At 38.2% G+C, this 14494-nt stretch overlaps 1 protein-coding gene across 14 annotated transcripts in view; it reads left to right on the forward strand.

Annotated features, from left to right (window-relative positions):
* The first annotated feature begins 2885 nt into the window (after nucleotides 1-2885).
* LOC101697390 (adenosine deaminase domain-containing protein 1-like) overlaps nucleotides 2886-14494 on the forward strand; it is a 66815-nt gene continuing 55206 nt past the window's right edge. For 6 of the 14 annotated variants that reach the window (XM_087195725.1, XM_087195719.1, XM_087195723.1 and 3 more), the window contains exons 1-4: nucleotides 2887-3038; nucleotides 3371-3547; nucleotides 4284-4472; nucleotides 6684-6851. In XM_087195725.1, the coding sequence (XP_087051851.1) occupies nucleotides 2924-3038; nucleotides 3371-3547; nucleotides 4284-4472; nucleotides 6684-6851 (649 nt within the window). In that variant the 5' untranslated portion in view covers nucleotides 2887-2923. Of the gene's footprint in view, nucleotides 3039-3069; nucleotides 3271-3370; nucleotides 3548-4283; nucleotides 4473-6683; nucleotides 6852-14494 lie in introns of those variants that run through there. The other 8 variants (XM_087195716.1, XM_087195728.1, XM_087195727.1 and 5 more) reach the window with 4 other exon arrangements.

Genomic DNA, 14494 nt, shown 5'->3' on the forward strand with positions numbered 1-14494 from the left:
TAGCTATAAATATTATACATCCCCCCTTTTCTGCTGTTTTCTTTATAGCAGTTCTTCCTAAGGTACCACAAAATGTTACTTATTTTTTCATTGTCTATTTCTCACACTGCAATGTAAGTTCCGTGAAGGACAGGACTTTTTTTTTTTTTTTTTTTCCATGGTTGTAAATCCCTAAGGCCTAGAAGAGTGGCACATAATACTCAATAAATTATTGGGTGAATTAATGATTGGCTGAATAAATGCATAGCTGAGCCTGAATTAAAACACTACCCTAACCAAAAATCCAGGAAGATCTGTTACTGGACTATTGTACACAGAACTGTAATGGAAGTGACTTGGGAAAAGAGTGTTTTGACTCAATCTTATGACTAAAGACAAAAAACCATTAGTCAGTAAATCTTTTTCTTATATTGGTATAGATTAACAAATCTGCAGCTACTATATACTCTAACAAATAAATTTTTAGATATTGCCAGATTTCTCACTGTCAAAAAAACCACAAGCAGTTAAGAAAGCTAAATAAATGCTATGGCATTGGATTGCAATCAGAGGAATAAGTACAAACTGATTTTTATGTAGATAGGAAGATAAAGAGAAATAGAAATTAAACTGTATATATGAGTTAATATACACAAATAACATTTTCCTAGCTGTCCTTTGGACAGGGGTACCAAGAAGTAAAAACACCCAGTGTCCAGATCTTAGTATTTAAAACCTGTTCTTCAGTTAAGATAACCACAGCTTCTTGGCCAGTTTTAGGTCTAAGGAAGGGGAAATGCAAGTGTCTTATAGTATCAGAAAATAAAGAAATCCTTTTTTCAAAAAAGAAGAGAGCATTTCAAAAGGATAGAGCAGCTTCCTGATGGTGAAAGATCTCCCAGTGATGAAAGTTGGATATTTCAAACAGCAAAATGAATGATTGTATTGGATTATACCCCATAAAATAGGGTAGAAAAGTTTATTGACCGGTATCTCCTGAGAGACAGGAGGGGTTTCAGAAACGGGTTGCCACAGAGCCCCTTTATCAGGGGTAATTTATACAGCAAAGTCATAATGTGGGTACAATGTGGGTAAGAGTTCAGTGAGTCGAAAAATTTGAAAGCCTCAATAACAGATAAGATGAAGCAGAAGAATGAATATCTGAACCTGAAGACAGGTTTTTTGAAATAGCCAAAAAAAAAAAGGAATGAAGAGAGCCTTCAAGATCTTTGGGCCCCATCAGGCAGTACCAATGCCCATGCCACAGTTATTGTAGGCAGCTAAATTAGACAGACATTAATATATAGTCAGAGAGGGACTGGGCTCTCAAGGAAGTTAGCACAAAGAATAAAGACATCTGAAGTGCGGCTGGAAGCCCATCTGAAGAAGACCAGGCCTCAAGAGAAAGATGAATTACCAGGCCTACATTCCTCCTTGAGGGTTAAGCAATAACTTTAGATTATACTATAATTGGTATCAACAGGTCCAGGAAAGTCCAGCTAGGCATCAGTCACCCAGGTGGGTGGTGACCAGAGCATCTGTACCCATCCCTTTCCAAAATGCGTCTGTCTTTTCCATGTGTACCCTTGCTACCTTACCTACTTCCCTGTTGGATCAATATGACCCGGGGAGCTATGCTTGTGATCCCATAGGTCGATTATAGTTTGAAGCAAATTTTCCCTCACTCCTCTTAGTCCTTGAGCCTCTAGTTCCATTCGTTTTCTCCCTTTACATTTGATCCTAATGAAATTACATTTTGTACTCAAGTTTCACTCTTTATACACCTTCGCAACATTTAAATGTTTTAATTTCCTATAATCAAAAGGCTCTAAATGCTAAGAAAAAGATGTAGACTGAATTATCGTTACAATTATTAATGGGAACTTGATCGCAATGCAATCAACACATCTTGAAAATCACTAAAGAAAAATACTTATTAAAATGCGTTGCTTAATGAGAGGGATGGGTCTGTTTTTCTTGAAATTTCACGTATTTATGGATGGATTAACCTTTTGCCATTTTAACAATGAGCCATCAATTCTTGCCTGTTTCGTTCCTTCTTTTTTAAAAATAAGATTTAACTCTTAGGAAACTGTATCCATATAAAAAAGCAGATGGTCAATGAAATTTTGTTACAACATCACTCGATTCTCTGAATTCCTTCCTGGTTACACAGTAAAATTTGGCCAGTGATTTAGTATTTAAAATATTTTAAACAATCTTTTAAGTAACCTTTCGATTAGGTCGGTCCTCTTTCAATTTTCCTGAAAGCGAAGAATTAAAAACAGCCACATTGGATTTGTCACCCAGACATGAGGGTCATTTGCTCTCAGTGCCCAACTTGCGTTCTTGAATGATTCCTTTGGCTCCTGGAGCCAAGCTTCTGCAAATCTCTGGTGTTTTCACGGGAAGGTCACTGAGGACAGGTCCTGGCCGGGGGATTTTTCTCGGGTTGTAATGCGGGCATAAAGTGAAGGGGGTGCTTAGAACTGCTGTCACACAGGTACCTGAGGTAGCTCCAGACACCTGGGTAAGGATGCCCTACAGACAACTGTGGGGCAGGTAAGCGTCCTCGTGCTGCTCGTGAAGATGGCCCGAGGCCCGGGGAGCAGGGCAGAGGCCCAACTCGGTGCTTTCACCAGACTTCCGCAGCTAGCAAGACTGCCCATGTACGCAGAGCCGGGTGCGCAGCGAACGCCAATAATGTCACAGAGGCCGCGAATTTGCGTCCAATCGAGCGTCTCCGCCCTGGGCGGGGCACTGGGTGGGTGGTGACCACGCAGGCGCAGGCGCGGGGGGGGGGTGCGGGGGGGGGCGCGGGCCCTGGAGACGGTTGGTGATTGGACAGCGGGCGCCGGGGGCGGACCTCTCAGGGCCACCTTTAAAAGACGCGCCTGGGCCTCGGATTCCAGCCAGAGGAGAGCGGTTGGCGCCCGCGTGCGCGATGGCGGCGGCGGGCAGCGGCCGGCGAGCCCGGGGTCTGAGGCTGGGTCTGGCCCTGGCCGGCACCTACGCGCCCGCGGCGGCGTCCCCCGGACGCGGAGGCGAGGGGGTCCTCAGTGAGTGGGGCGGCGCTAGAATTGCAGAAGCCAACACGTGCTGCTGCCAAGTCTCCTTTTCCTTCCCCCCGCTGCTGTCTCCCGCAATCCCTGAGTGGATGCAAGGGTTTCCCCAGACTGCTGCCTTTTCTTGCCTCGTTGTAGTCGAGTTTGGGAGAGAAGAGTTCAATATTCATTAAAACTCATGCAGCAAGCATGAAATCAGAGGGATTTGGCCTCCAGTTATGTGTGTGTAAGAGCTATCGATGGGAAATCAGGGTTTAGGCTTCTTTTGTTTCTCCAGAGTGATCTTCGTATATGTTTTCATTTTCCACCCATCTTATGATTTGTAGGTGAGAAAACTGGCAGCAGTGATTGGTTTCAGAGGTCGAGGCTCCCCAGCTTTGCTCAGACGTTGAAAAAGAACTTGCCCACTCAGCCAGTGGTCCAGATGGAAACTCCACCTGCAAGACGTTCCTCTGAAAGTGGCAGCCTGTCAGCTATGGCATCCAAGGTCACACGAGTGACGGGTATGCTTGGGTATGCTTTCTGTGCACTGCAGTAGTGCCTTAGTGCTTCAAGGTTCTGGGAGGGGCAGTATGTCCTTTTGAGCCCCAGGTTTAAATGTTTTCCGGATGTACTGTGTATACGTTTCCCTGTGGCTACTTCACAGCTGGAGAGGATCTGACTTCCGACACTGGGGGGGCCTGTAGAACTCATGCTCACATAGTTTGTTACTACCTTCACTGCTGAAGGCTTCAAGTGTGTTTTGTCTTTTTGATGTGAGGCTTTAGAGAAAGGACTGGAGTTACGTGAATTTGTATTTCACACATCATTTAGCCTAGTATTAAGTACAGAGCAGGGACACATACTTGAAAATTCGATTGAACTTGAATCACACCAGTCGATTTGTGACCCCTGAGTATGATGGCAGTGTAAAATAGTGGATGAGAGCCGTAAACTAGATTTTAGTGCCAACAGTGTCTTTCTCAGTTCTAGACCTTAGTAACATCATCTGTAAAGACTTTGACATTGGTAAAATTCCATGGGTTTTTTTAATATCATTAATGATGTAATAATAGTATTGCTTCTTTGGAAAATAGCCTTAGTATGAGGAAAGACATACACAGTAATAGACTGTGCTTATCATGTGTGCCAAAATTATTCAATAGAAAAACACATATGACTAAGTTTATCTTCCATTTTCAAGGATTTAGTGCTTTTTGCTCAGTTTTGAAACTAAATTGACAATGTAAAAATTTTTAGGTAATTTTCCAGAACCATTGCTTTCCAAAAGTCTTTCACCCACTTCAAATCCTGCCCTTCCTCCAAAAGAAATATCCAAGAAATTTATAATGAAATACAAACGTGGAGAGATAAATCCTGTGTCGGCCTTACACCAATTTGCACAAATGCAGCGGGTTCAGCTTGACCTTAAGGAAACTGTTACAACAGGCAAGTACAAAGCTATGACAGTACTGGGAAATATTTTTCCTTTAGAAGCAGAACATTGAAGTGATGTTACCTTTGGTTATTGCATGGACTGGTAGGAATAGATAAATACCAGTTTGACACATGTATTTAAACTTTTATGTTTCTGCATTAGGCCTTCGGAGCCTCTGAAAATAAATATATAAAAGTTTTACTGTCATCAAATTGTAGCTTTTGTGTGTGGTTGGCCAAACTGAAGTCAGTCTCCTGGATTATTTGGGGGTATAAATACTTCTTGCACATAAAACATGCTTTTCTAGTGATATTAAGTATTTGGACTATGATGATCTTAAGAGGATTCTGTGATTATAATGCCTAAGGAAAAATACTGTTGAACATGGCCCTTGAAATTCAAGGGTTTGATGTGAAAAGAGCACCTGCGTAGTTGGTACTGTTTGTAGACTTGTCTGTTACGGTTTCTACCATTCTCCTTTCAACTTTGCAACCTTTTTCATGGACCTGTGGAAGCCTATTAAAATGTAGATCAGTAAAATGTCTGAAGCAGCTTCTGATCTCTTCGTGTTATGGCTGGTAATTAGGAAGAACTTTAGCCAAGTGGAATAAAAGAATGAGGGCTTTTAAGAGACATTGACAGGCTAAAGCTAGGGGTCAAAAAAGTCTTTAAAAAATCTTTGTGTGTATATGTACCTGCAAGTAGTTTGATTTCTTTAATTTTCCCAATAGTGTTTTGCCAGTATGGATCTTAAAGCTAGTATCTTGGCAGAGGAATTTAGACCGCTTGATTTTAGTAAAGATTGTCACAGTGATAGCAACTTTCAGTTTGTTGCTTTGAATAAAATACCAATAAATTTAACAGTTGACGAAAAATAGGGTCATTGTGTAAAAGGTGGCCTCTTTTTAATATAAAAGGTGGGCTTCATCTCTAAGTAATTTGTTAATTTTCCTGTATTAGTCTCAGAATGCCCCTGGAAAATGTAAGCTATTGGTCATTATAAGAAAGAAAAAAATTTACGAAAGAAAATTTTCACTACTCTGAGCAAAAACTACTCACAAATATGCCTCATTGATTATTAATGGCATTCATTTTAAATTCAAAGTGTGATTGTATAGGTAGGGTATTGAGCCTAGGATATGAATATTAACAAGTTCTGCATGTGATTTAGAATCATATTAATTCTTGAGAACCCTGATAAAAACTGATTGACACCGATACTTATCAAGAAATATGTGCAATATCTCCTACATAAGAATCAGCTGGGTCCTCTGTTAAGTATACAAAATGCCCTCTGGCTTAGTAAGTGTAGATTGGAACACAGATCATCACGAAGGAAGGAATCGAGGAAACTGATGTCTTAGATGATGGGAAGAAAGTAGTACCCAGATGCAGACAGGAATTTTTGATAAAACTTTGCTAAATGTTTTTAACCAAAGATTAGGTATGTGGAGAAATAAGATGGTAGGGTTTATGTGCCGTGACATTGTAGCTAGCTATCCATAACCAAAGTGTGGAGATTTAGACTGTTAAAGTCCACGTACCAACAAGCAAAACTGAAATGAGAATCTTTAACCCATAAATTGATGAGATTATCCTATTTCATTTTTTATCCAAAAAAATGTGAAAGTAATTTTGGAAGAATGGACTTTCAGTTTAATTCCTTTTCATTGTTGTTTATATTTTGGTTTTCTTTTTGGGTTCCCCCTCCACCTTCCCTAAGGTATAGTAGATTGTAGTTGTTTGCTGTGATTCCCTGATCAGTACATGGGTTTTTCAAAGGAATTTCTTACGTTTTGGAATTTGTAAGTGTTAGAGTCATCCAGAGATTGGAGGAATTCAACTTTATCCTAAAGTTTAAGGAAGAGAAATGTTACCAGAAGTCTCCTTATTTTATCTCTTTCTGGTTGTCCAGTAGATTGAGTGCCGAGCATTATATTAGAAACTCACTGTTACCCTATGTATGGCTTATGCAGTATTCTAAAGTTGTTTCTATTGCGCACCCTGAATCTGGAGCAAATGCAGCTATTTGAATCCTCAGAACTGGATCAGGGCCCCACCCAGCTTTGGTTTCAAACCCTGTTGGACCTACAGAAAAACTGGTGTTTTAGAGTAAATTGTTTTCCAGAATTTTTGTTCTGGAATGTTTTCCTATATACAGACATTGTTTTCAAGAATATACTGTGAATTATTGTCGCAGTCATTCTGAGTTCTTTTTCAAGGTAATGTGATGGGGCCATATTTTGCCTTCTGTGCTGTGGTGGATGGTATTCAATATAAGACTGGACTGGGACAAAATAAAAAGGAGTCTAGATCCAATGCAGCAAAATTAGCTCTTGATGAGCTTCTACAATTGGACGAACCTGAACCAAGAATTTTAGAACAATCAGGTAAATATTCTTGATTTAAAAGTATTGAAAAATGTATCGTTTTCCAAAAGGAATCATCTGATTTATATTAATGAAGTCACTTGGCAACTGTAAGATAGAAGTTACAGGAGCTGAATAATTTCCTTCAGTTTCTCTCTGTTGATGTATTTAGTAGAAGTTAGAATGCTCTTGCATATTACAGTATCAAAAGATGAAATCCTGTTGGTAAACTGCCTGATAATTTATCAGATTATTAACAAGTTCAAGTTTTGAAATGTGCTTTTTCGGGCATTTATTAAATTCTCATTAAGCACAGAACCCTATCCATTTAATACTAAGGATTAAATTTGTGGGCAATTTTGGTAAAATGTGCCTGTGTTAAATTCAGTAAATAGCAGTTACTTGAAAAAATGATGACCAAGGGTACCATAAAAATGTTAAGAATGTAAACCCCAGAATCCATTAGCTGTGGCTGAAATATTGACCCTGGCAGACACGGTATTTGTCCCTTCCACCTAAGTTTCACCTGTAAAGTGAGGACAGTGATAGTAACACCTGTGACCTCCGGCTGTCATTAGGATTAAATAAGTAATACATTCGAAGTTCTTCACCAAACCAAATGATGGCTGCTATTATTAAATATTAATTAATTCGAAGAATATGTCAACATATACATTACCAGTTTTGGCCATTATTCATTTCACGTTAGACCACATTTTGGTTTACCTGTAAATGAAGCAACTTTTTTTTAAACTGTACAATTCTTTTTCTTTTGTCTATGTTTGCAGTACATACAGTTTCCAATCATTGTGGGGAGGGGTACGTGTACATAATATAACCTGTTTTTTTGAATACCTTTCCCTCCCTGCTTCTGTCCTCATCCTTCAATTCCCATTTCCTTCCCCATTTTCATTCTTATAGAAATTAATCTTAGCATATATTTATGGCAAATAACGTTTACATTCTTTGAGGTTGTTAGGTCCCCAGACATGGTATATCTTTATTCTACTCATTTCCTTTTCCACTCCCACTCAGCACTTGTCCTTCATCTCTTGGACCCCTTCCCACTTGAAAGAGATCCACACACCCTTGTCTCCTTCCATTCATGTTTTATGTGGTTTGTTTGTTGCCTTGCTCAAATGAGGGATACCATATGGTATTTCAACTTGTGTGTCTAGTTTTTTTCACTCAATATTATATTTTCCAGGTACAGTGTCTCAAATCTGAGGCAGTCTTTTTTTAAAGGAAAATATTTAAATTTGATATTAAGCAGTGACTGTAAATTCATTCTTTTTAAGTACAGATCTTCACTTTATTCTACTCCTGAGTTGTTTGGTTTTTTTTAGTCCATTAACTTCATCTTTATTTTCATTTGTTTCCTAACACTTAAAGTCTGTATGTACTTTCTGTAGTTGAAATCATATTTCAAATATTTTTGTTTTGTTACTGTTTCAAGCAATTATTTAATAATCAAAAGTGACATTTTGCCACTACTCAAAATTTCTGAGATATAGTTTTTCTCATTGCTTTTCCAATGGTTTGTTGTATTTTGGATTTAATAGCTACTTAGTGTGTTTTACTAATTTTCATGTTATTTTCTACTCACTACTATTTTTACAGTATTATTAATATTTTAGGGCCAGGTATAATTTTGTCTCTTGGAAGTGTTGGGACTGTAATTTCCTTTTTATCTTTATCGTATTGTAATACTTTGATTTGTTGCTTCCATGGTATTTGACCTACAGAGAGTGTAGATGTGATAGGGAAAAGCTTTAGATAACTTAATAGATTGAATATTAAGGTAGTTGTAGAAGCAAAATAAGTAATGTGTTCTATTAAGATTTGCTTTTCCCCTAACTCCTTGTTTAAGGTGAGGGTTATCTGACTCTTTAACCAGTAACTTCTTTAACCTAACAAAGTTACCTGTGCCAGGGTGAATTTACAGTGTATATGTGCCTACCTTGTGTCTGTGACTTGTAAATAGGAACTGGAATTGTATTTACACATCAAAGACCACTAGGGATGAGATAATGGCTAAAAGGATATAACAAGGGAAACGCTGAACAAAGGAAAGGGGGCAGGGATAGGACCAGACTGGTTTCTGGCGTTCCCGCCCGCTCTCCAGAAGAAATTTTATTATTTTATCAGAATTCTGTGTCTCCGACTATTTCTTTCCGAGATTTCTGCAACAGATGGAGTGGTTTCACTCTGTTATAAAATATACCTTTTTAAATTCAATATAAAATTAGTTCTTTTCTCCTGTTTTACACATGTATATAAATAAATCTGTTGGTCTTTTTTTCTAATACTAATAGTGCTGTTTTAGGTCGTTTGTGTGTTTGTCCAATAACTCTAATTCTCTTGTTTTGATTAAAAATGTTTTCTATAAAGTATAATATTAGTTTATTTTATATAATCAAAGAATATTTTAATAGAGAAGTTTAACATTTGTATTTATTGCTTTAACGGTCTGATGTTACCTGGTTTCTTTGCTTTTTTCCTTTTTTATTATGTACACATTTTCTTTGACTTTTTTTTCTAAATATTTGAAGGCCCAGAAGCTCATCTTTCCAATAAAGTTAATTTTGAGTCCTAATTTTTATCATCTCATAATTTTGCTAACTCTGCTAACTTTTAGGTTTGTTCATGTTTTCAATTATTCATTTTTAGGGGCTGTATTATGCTCTGCGTGAACAGTTACTCCCCATGTGGAGCTTAATGACTAGTGACTTACTCAGATTTTTTATAGATATCTTTGCCTGTCTAGAGTATTTAACAAATTAATGTAAAATATGGAACATATGACAAATAATAATATTAAGACTTTCCTTCAGTTTGTTAATAGAAGTCTTTTCTGTATGATTATTTTATCAGCTATCAACTTACCTAGGTGTATTTTGTGCCCAGTGATATTTTCTTAGTTTCTATCCAGTCATAGAATTCAGTAGGATCAGTAAATCTGTCTTCTGGGAACTGTGATATGTACTGGATAACTAAAATTAAGTAAGGCCTGTCTTGTACCCTCTGTGAGCTAAAATACTTCGTTGAAATCAAGTTAAAATATACCTTGAACATGCATGCAATGTAATTATTAGAAGTGAATATTGGTGATTGGCTTTTTTAAAAAAAATGCTTTTCCTCTGAACGTTTTAAAAATGTTTGTCTATGTAGGGCTAGAAAATGTTTTCCCTGGAAAGCTACAAAATTTAATTTCTAAACATTTGTGTTTTCTCTTCTTTTTGAAAAGTAAGGTAGCATTTCTGTAGCTACCACTTTTATATTCCTTACTGTTTTCTCAAAAACTGCCAGTAGTACCTTAATTACAGTGACAAGTTTTTGACTAATGTGTTTTATTCTTGGTCTAGAGCCTGGAAATAAGATATCATCCTTTCCCCTGTAATGTGCAACAGTTTCTTCTATCTTTGTTCTAAACAGTTAAAGATGTATTATTCTTGAGAGGAGATACAGAAGGAAAATAAGAGTTGAGTATTTCTTCTCTTTGTTATCTGTTAGCCTTACATGGTTTGTTAGTCTCCTTATACTTCTTTACAGCATATTTAGAAAAATTTCCTTTAGTTTTTCCATACTTCACTTTCAAAATAGTTTAGATTAAGTATTTTTCATGTCTCTTCTTTCATATTTTGTATTTTAGGTATAATTTTTTATTAACTACATAAAATACTTTGCAAGGGTGATGTGATTTATAATGCTATGTTAAGTTGTGAAAATTTTTAACAAATGCTACAATGATGTAAGAATCTGGTTTTTAAGTTTATTTTACCTGACTGCCTCTTTTTTAATCATTTCAAAAATTTTCAATTGTGGTACAGTACACATAACAAAATTTACCATCTTAACCATTTTAAGTTACAAGTCAGTAATGTTAAGAACATTTACTTTGTTTTGCAGCTAATATCCACTGTTCATCTTACAAAACTAAAATTCTGTCATTAAATAATAACTGAGAAATGTTTGTACAACTTGTTTGCTCATTTTTCAATTGAGTTTGGTTGGGCTTTATTGTAAAGAATTCCTCTGTGTCCTGTCACACCCTTGTCAGATCCGTAGTTTGCAAATACTTTTCCCATTCTGTGAGGTGCCTTTTTATTCTGTTGTAGTGTCCTCTGATATACAGAGGTTTTCAATTTTTATGAAGTCCAATGTGTCTATTTTTCTTTTATTTCCCATGCCTTTTATTTAGTTTCTAAACATCTGTTTCCCCTTCTATGGCAAGAAATCATTGCCAAATCCAATGTCTTAGAGTTTTTCCTCTATGTTTTCTTCTAAGACTTTTATAGTTTTAATTCTTACTTTAGATCTTTATTCCATTTTGAGTTAATTTCTGTGTATGATGTTAGATAAGGGTCCAACTTCCTTCCGTAACACAGATATCCCAGCATTATTTATTGAAAAGAATTACCTCAGCACTCTTTTAAAAAATCATTTTACCATGTTTGTGAAGGTGTCTTTCTGGGCTGTCTGGGCTGTCTTTGTGCCAGTCATACTTTTTTTTTATTAGTATAGCTTTAGAATAAGTTTTGAAATCAGGATATGTGAACTCCCCAAAATTTTCTTCTTTTGAAGATTATTCTTGGCTATTTGTACATGGTGTTCTAAAATACAGACCACTTTGCACCGTATTTTTTTATTTTATTGAGATTATCTGTGCATAATATACAAGATTTAATATCGTTAATTTTCCTTCTACTTAAGTCATACTGACCTGAGTAAATGGAATTAAATTCATCTTTGTCTGAGTTTTTTCTCAATTCCAGGAAGTATGTATTTAACTATAGTTAGCTTTTCTTCTAATAATATGAGTCCTAAGGCTACATTATTACTCATACCTTGCTCATCAGGTACATCTAACTAGTTTCTCCAAATTAAGGCCAGAGTAGTTCTTTTTGCTTCCTTTATATGAATAACTCTTAAGAGAAATGCCTGTTTTAGTTGGGAGTCTTAGCTTCTGGAGCCTCTTCATTTAAGTTTTCCTGGTCTTTTCTGTCCCTCTGGTTTAGTGTCATATTCTTCTTTTTACTTTGGAGATTGAATTGCAAAGCATTTGCAAGGAATGAGACTTAAAAGTCATTTAAAACTTTGAATATAGCATTCCCTTGGAAAATAGTATTTAAAATAGTAAATTTTTATTCATTAATTTTAATAGCATATTACTTTTAATGTTTATATAGTATTATAAATATAGTAAGTCCCTGACTTACGAACATTCAAGTTGCAAACTTTCTCAGGTGTACTGTATAAGGCTCACTTTGTTGGCTTACAAATGAATTCAACTCATGAACAATTCTCGTGGAACAGATCTCGTTTGTAAGTCAGGGACTTATGATACAAAATTGTTCGTGTATATCTAAAAGAGGTCTTTATTTTAGCTGCTTTACAGAAGATTGCATCGTTTACAAAGCAAGCCGTATAGTCCTCTAAGATTAGGAAGACTGGGCCAGGGATTTAGCTCAGTGGTGCTGCTGTCTGCCCCACAAGCACAAGTCCAGAGTTTGATCCCTGGTACCAAAAAAAAAAAAAAAAAAAAAAAATTAGGAAGAATGTACTTGCATAAGTAATACCAAAATAGGGAAGACTTTATCAGGGCTGAAAGTTAAGATTTAGATCTAGAATATCCCTGAAAAGCCTCATGTGTTTAGAGGTGTTGGGTGCTGAATTCGTCCTCTGATGAGTTCATAGCTGAATGCATGGTTAAGAGAAGGGGCCTGGTGGGAAAAGGCAGGACGTTAGGGGCACGAACTAGAAGTGTGTAACACCCTTCTCCCTTCTCTGGGCGCTCCCTGGCTGCCGAGGCATTGGTAGCTGTCCTCCACCCAGGTCCTTGTGCCATGGTCTTTTTGCCTTGAAGCCATTTGAGCATGGGCTGAAAGCATGAGCTGAAATGTGGGATTGTTGCTGTGAGTATACCTGAACACATAGTTTAGATATCCTTGGAAGTGGTTCATGAGAGGAGCATAGAACAGTTTAGAGATGCCAGCCAGAGATAGGATGCTATAAACTGAGGTTGGTTGGAGATTCTGGTTTGAGCTTAGAAGAGGAGAATGCCAACAGAAATGCAAATGGTCAAGGTCAGTCTCAGGAAGTTTCAGCTGGAAACAGGACTCCATTGGCAGTTGGCCTACAAGCCCTGTGTATTACAGTCTGGCAGAAAATTGGTCTTCCTTTTGCTCATGTCCTGAGTTTTTGCAGGAGACTGAGATTAAGCATGGCAGTCTAATTAATCTGGGAGAGAAAATTTCAAAGCCGTCCAACATCCAGGCTGTGGCATGGATACTGCTGGGAGCTTTTAGCCAGGTCTGTAGTGAAAATCAGGGGCAAAAAGCTTATGTGAAAAGTTTACAGTTTCATCCCAAAGGAAGTACCTACAGGGTTGGGGCAGAGGACAACGTGGTTGGTAAAAGATGAGTAATAAAAAGAAGCCAAGTACTTTGTATCAGGACAGTAGGAAAGATTACTGACTTAAAGGCATCTCAGCAAGAACCCACCCATCACAGACTGAAGGATGCAAAAGTGTAAATATTTGCTTTGAGGGGTGAGCCCCAAGATGTCCAGCTTATTCACAGCTGACTAGGAAAGCTTTTTCCAGTGTTCAGCCATCCAGCCAATCAGAGACCACTTCAGGCCTGACCCAAAGTTGCCCAGCTGCTGCTCCCACTGGTGGCAGACTTTGGCATCATCCTTGTGGTTGGTGCTGGCTTTATGGGTGTACAAGAATGCAAGAGTTACGGGTTCAGGGAGGCTCCTACCTAGATTTCAGAAAAAGGCCTGGGAGGCCAGGCAGTGTTCCCCGGAGAATGCAGTGTGTGAAGATGTGAGAGTGCAGCTGAAAGTGTAGCAGGGAACCCAGTAAGTTAGAAATGCCAGGGCTATAGACGGTCTGCTGGGGAAAGCTGCAGAGTTTGGACAGAGCCAGCTCAAGAAAGAGGCCGTGAGGGCAGCAAGCAGCAGCGAGACAGGGCTGGGGCCTGTGGAGCTCACATCTCAGCAGAGCTTGCCTGGGTGCTGGACTGGGACTGCAGAATTTAATGTCTACCCTGCGGGGCTTTGCTCTTGGACTGGTCCTTTCTATCCTGCCATCCCTCCCTTTTGGAAAGGGAATGTGTACCCTACAAGGTTGATGTCGGGAGTATTTAACTTCCTTTTAGATTTCTGTCAGGCTGCGTAGCCAAGTGTTTGCTAGACTCACAGAGGAGCCTTTGGACTTAAACTTTTAGCAGTGCTTGAACTGGTTTTATACTCTGATGACCTTTAGAGACAGAGTACACATGTTTTGCATAATGAGATGGACATTGGTTTTAGGGGGGCCAAGGCCAGGAAATGTTATGGTTTCCATCTAAAATGTGCCCCCAAAGCTTCATGAGCTTTGAGGATGATTAGATTATGGGGGCATTATACTCATGGGTAGATTTATCCATTGTTGAGTTCAGCTATGATGCGATGGGTCCTGGTTTGAAGTGTGCCATTGGCAGTGTGCCTTTAGAAGGTATATCTACCTCCCTGGCAACCCCCTTTGCTCTCTGTTTCATGGCTGCCATTAATTGAGCTGTATTTCTTCTGCCCTGGCCTCCTACCATTCTGCCTTGGAGCCAGCTGACTCTGGACTAACTCCTCAAAAATCCCATGAGCCAAAATAAACCTCTCGTCCT

The sequence above is a fragment of the Heterocephalus glaber genome, unplaced genomic scaffold (genome assembly GCF_053883595.1).
Source record: "Heterocephalus glaber isolate CG9 unplaced genomic scaffold, H.glaber_assembly_v1.0 deba00001609, whole genome shotgun sequence".
NCBI lineage: Eukaryota > Metazoa > Chordata > Mammalia > Rodentia > Bathyergidae > Heterocephalus > Heterocephalus glaber.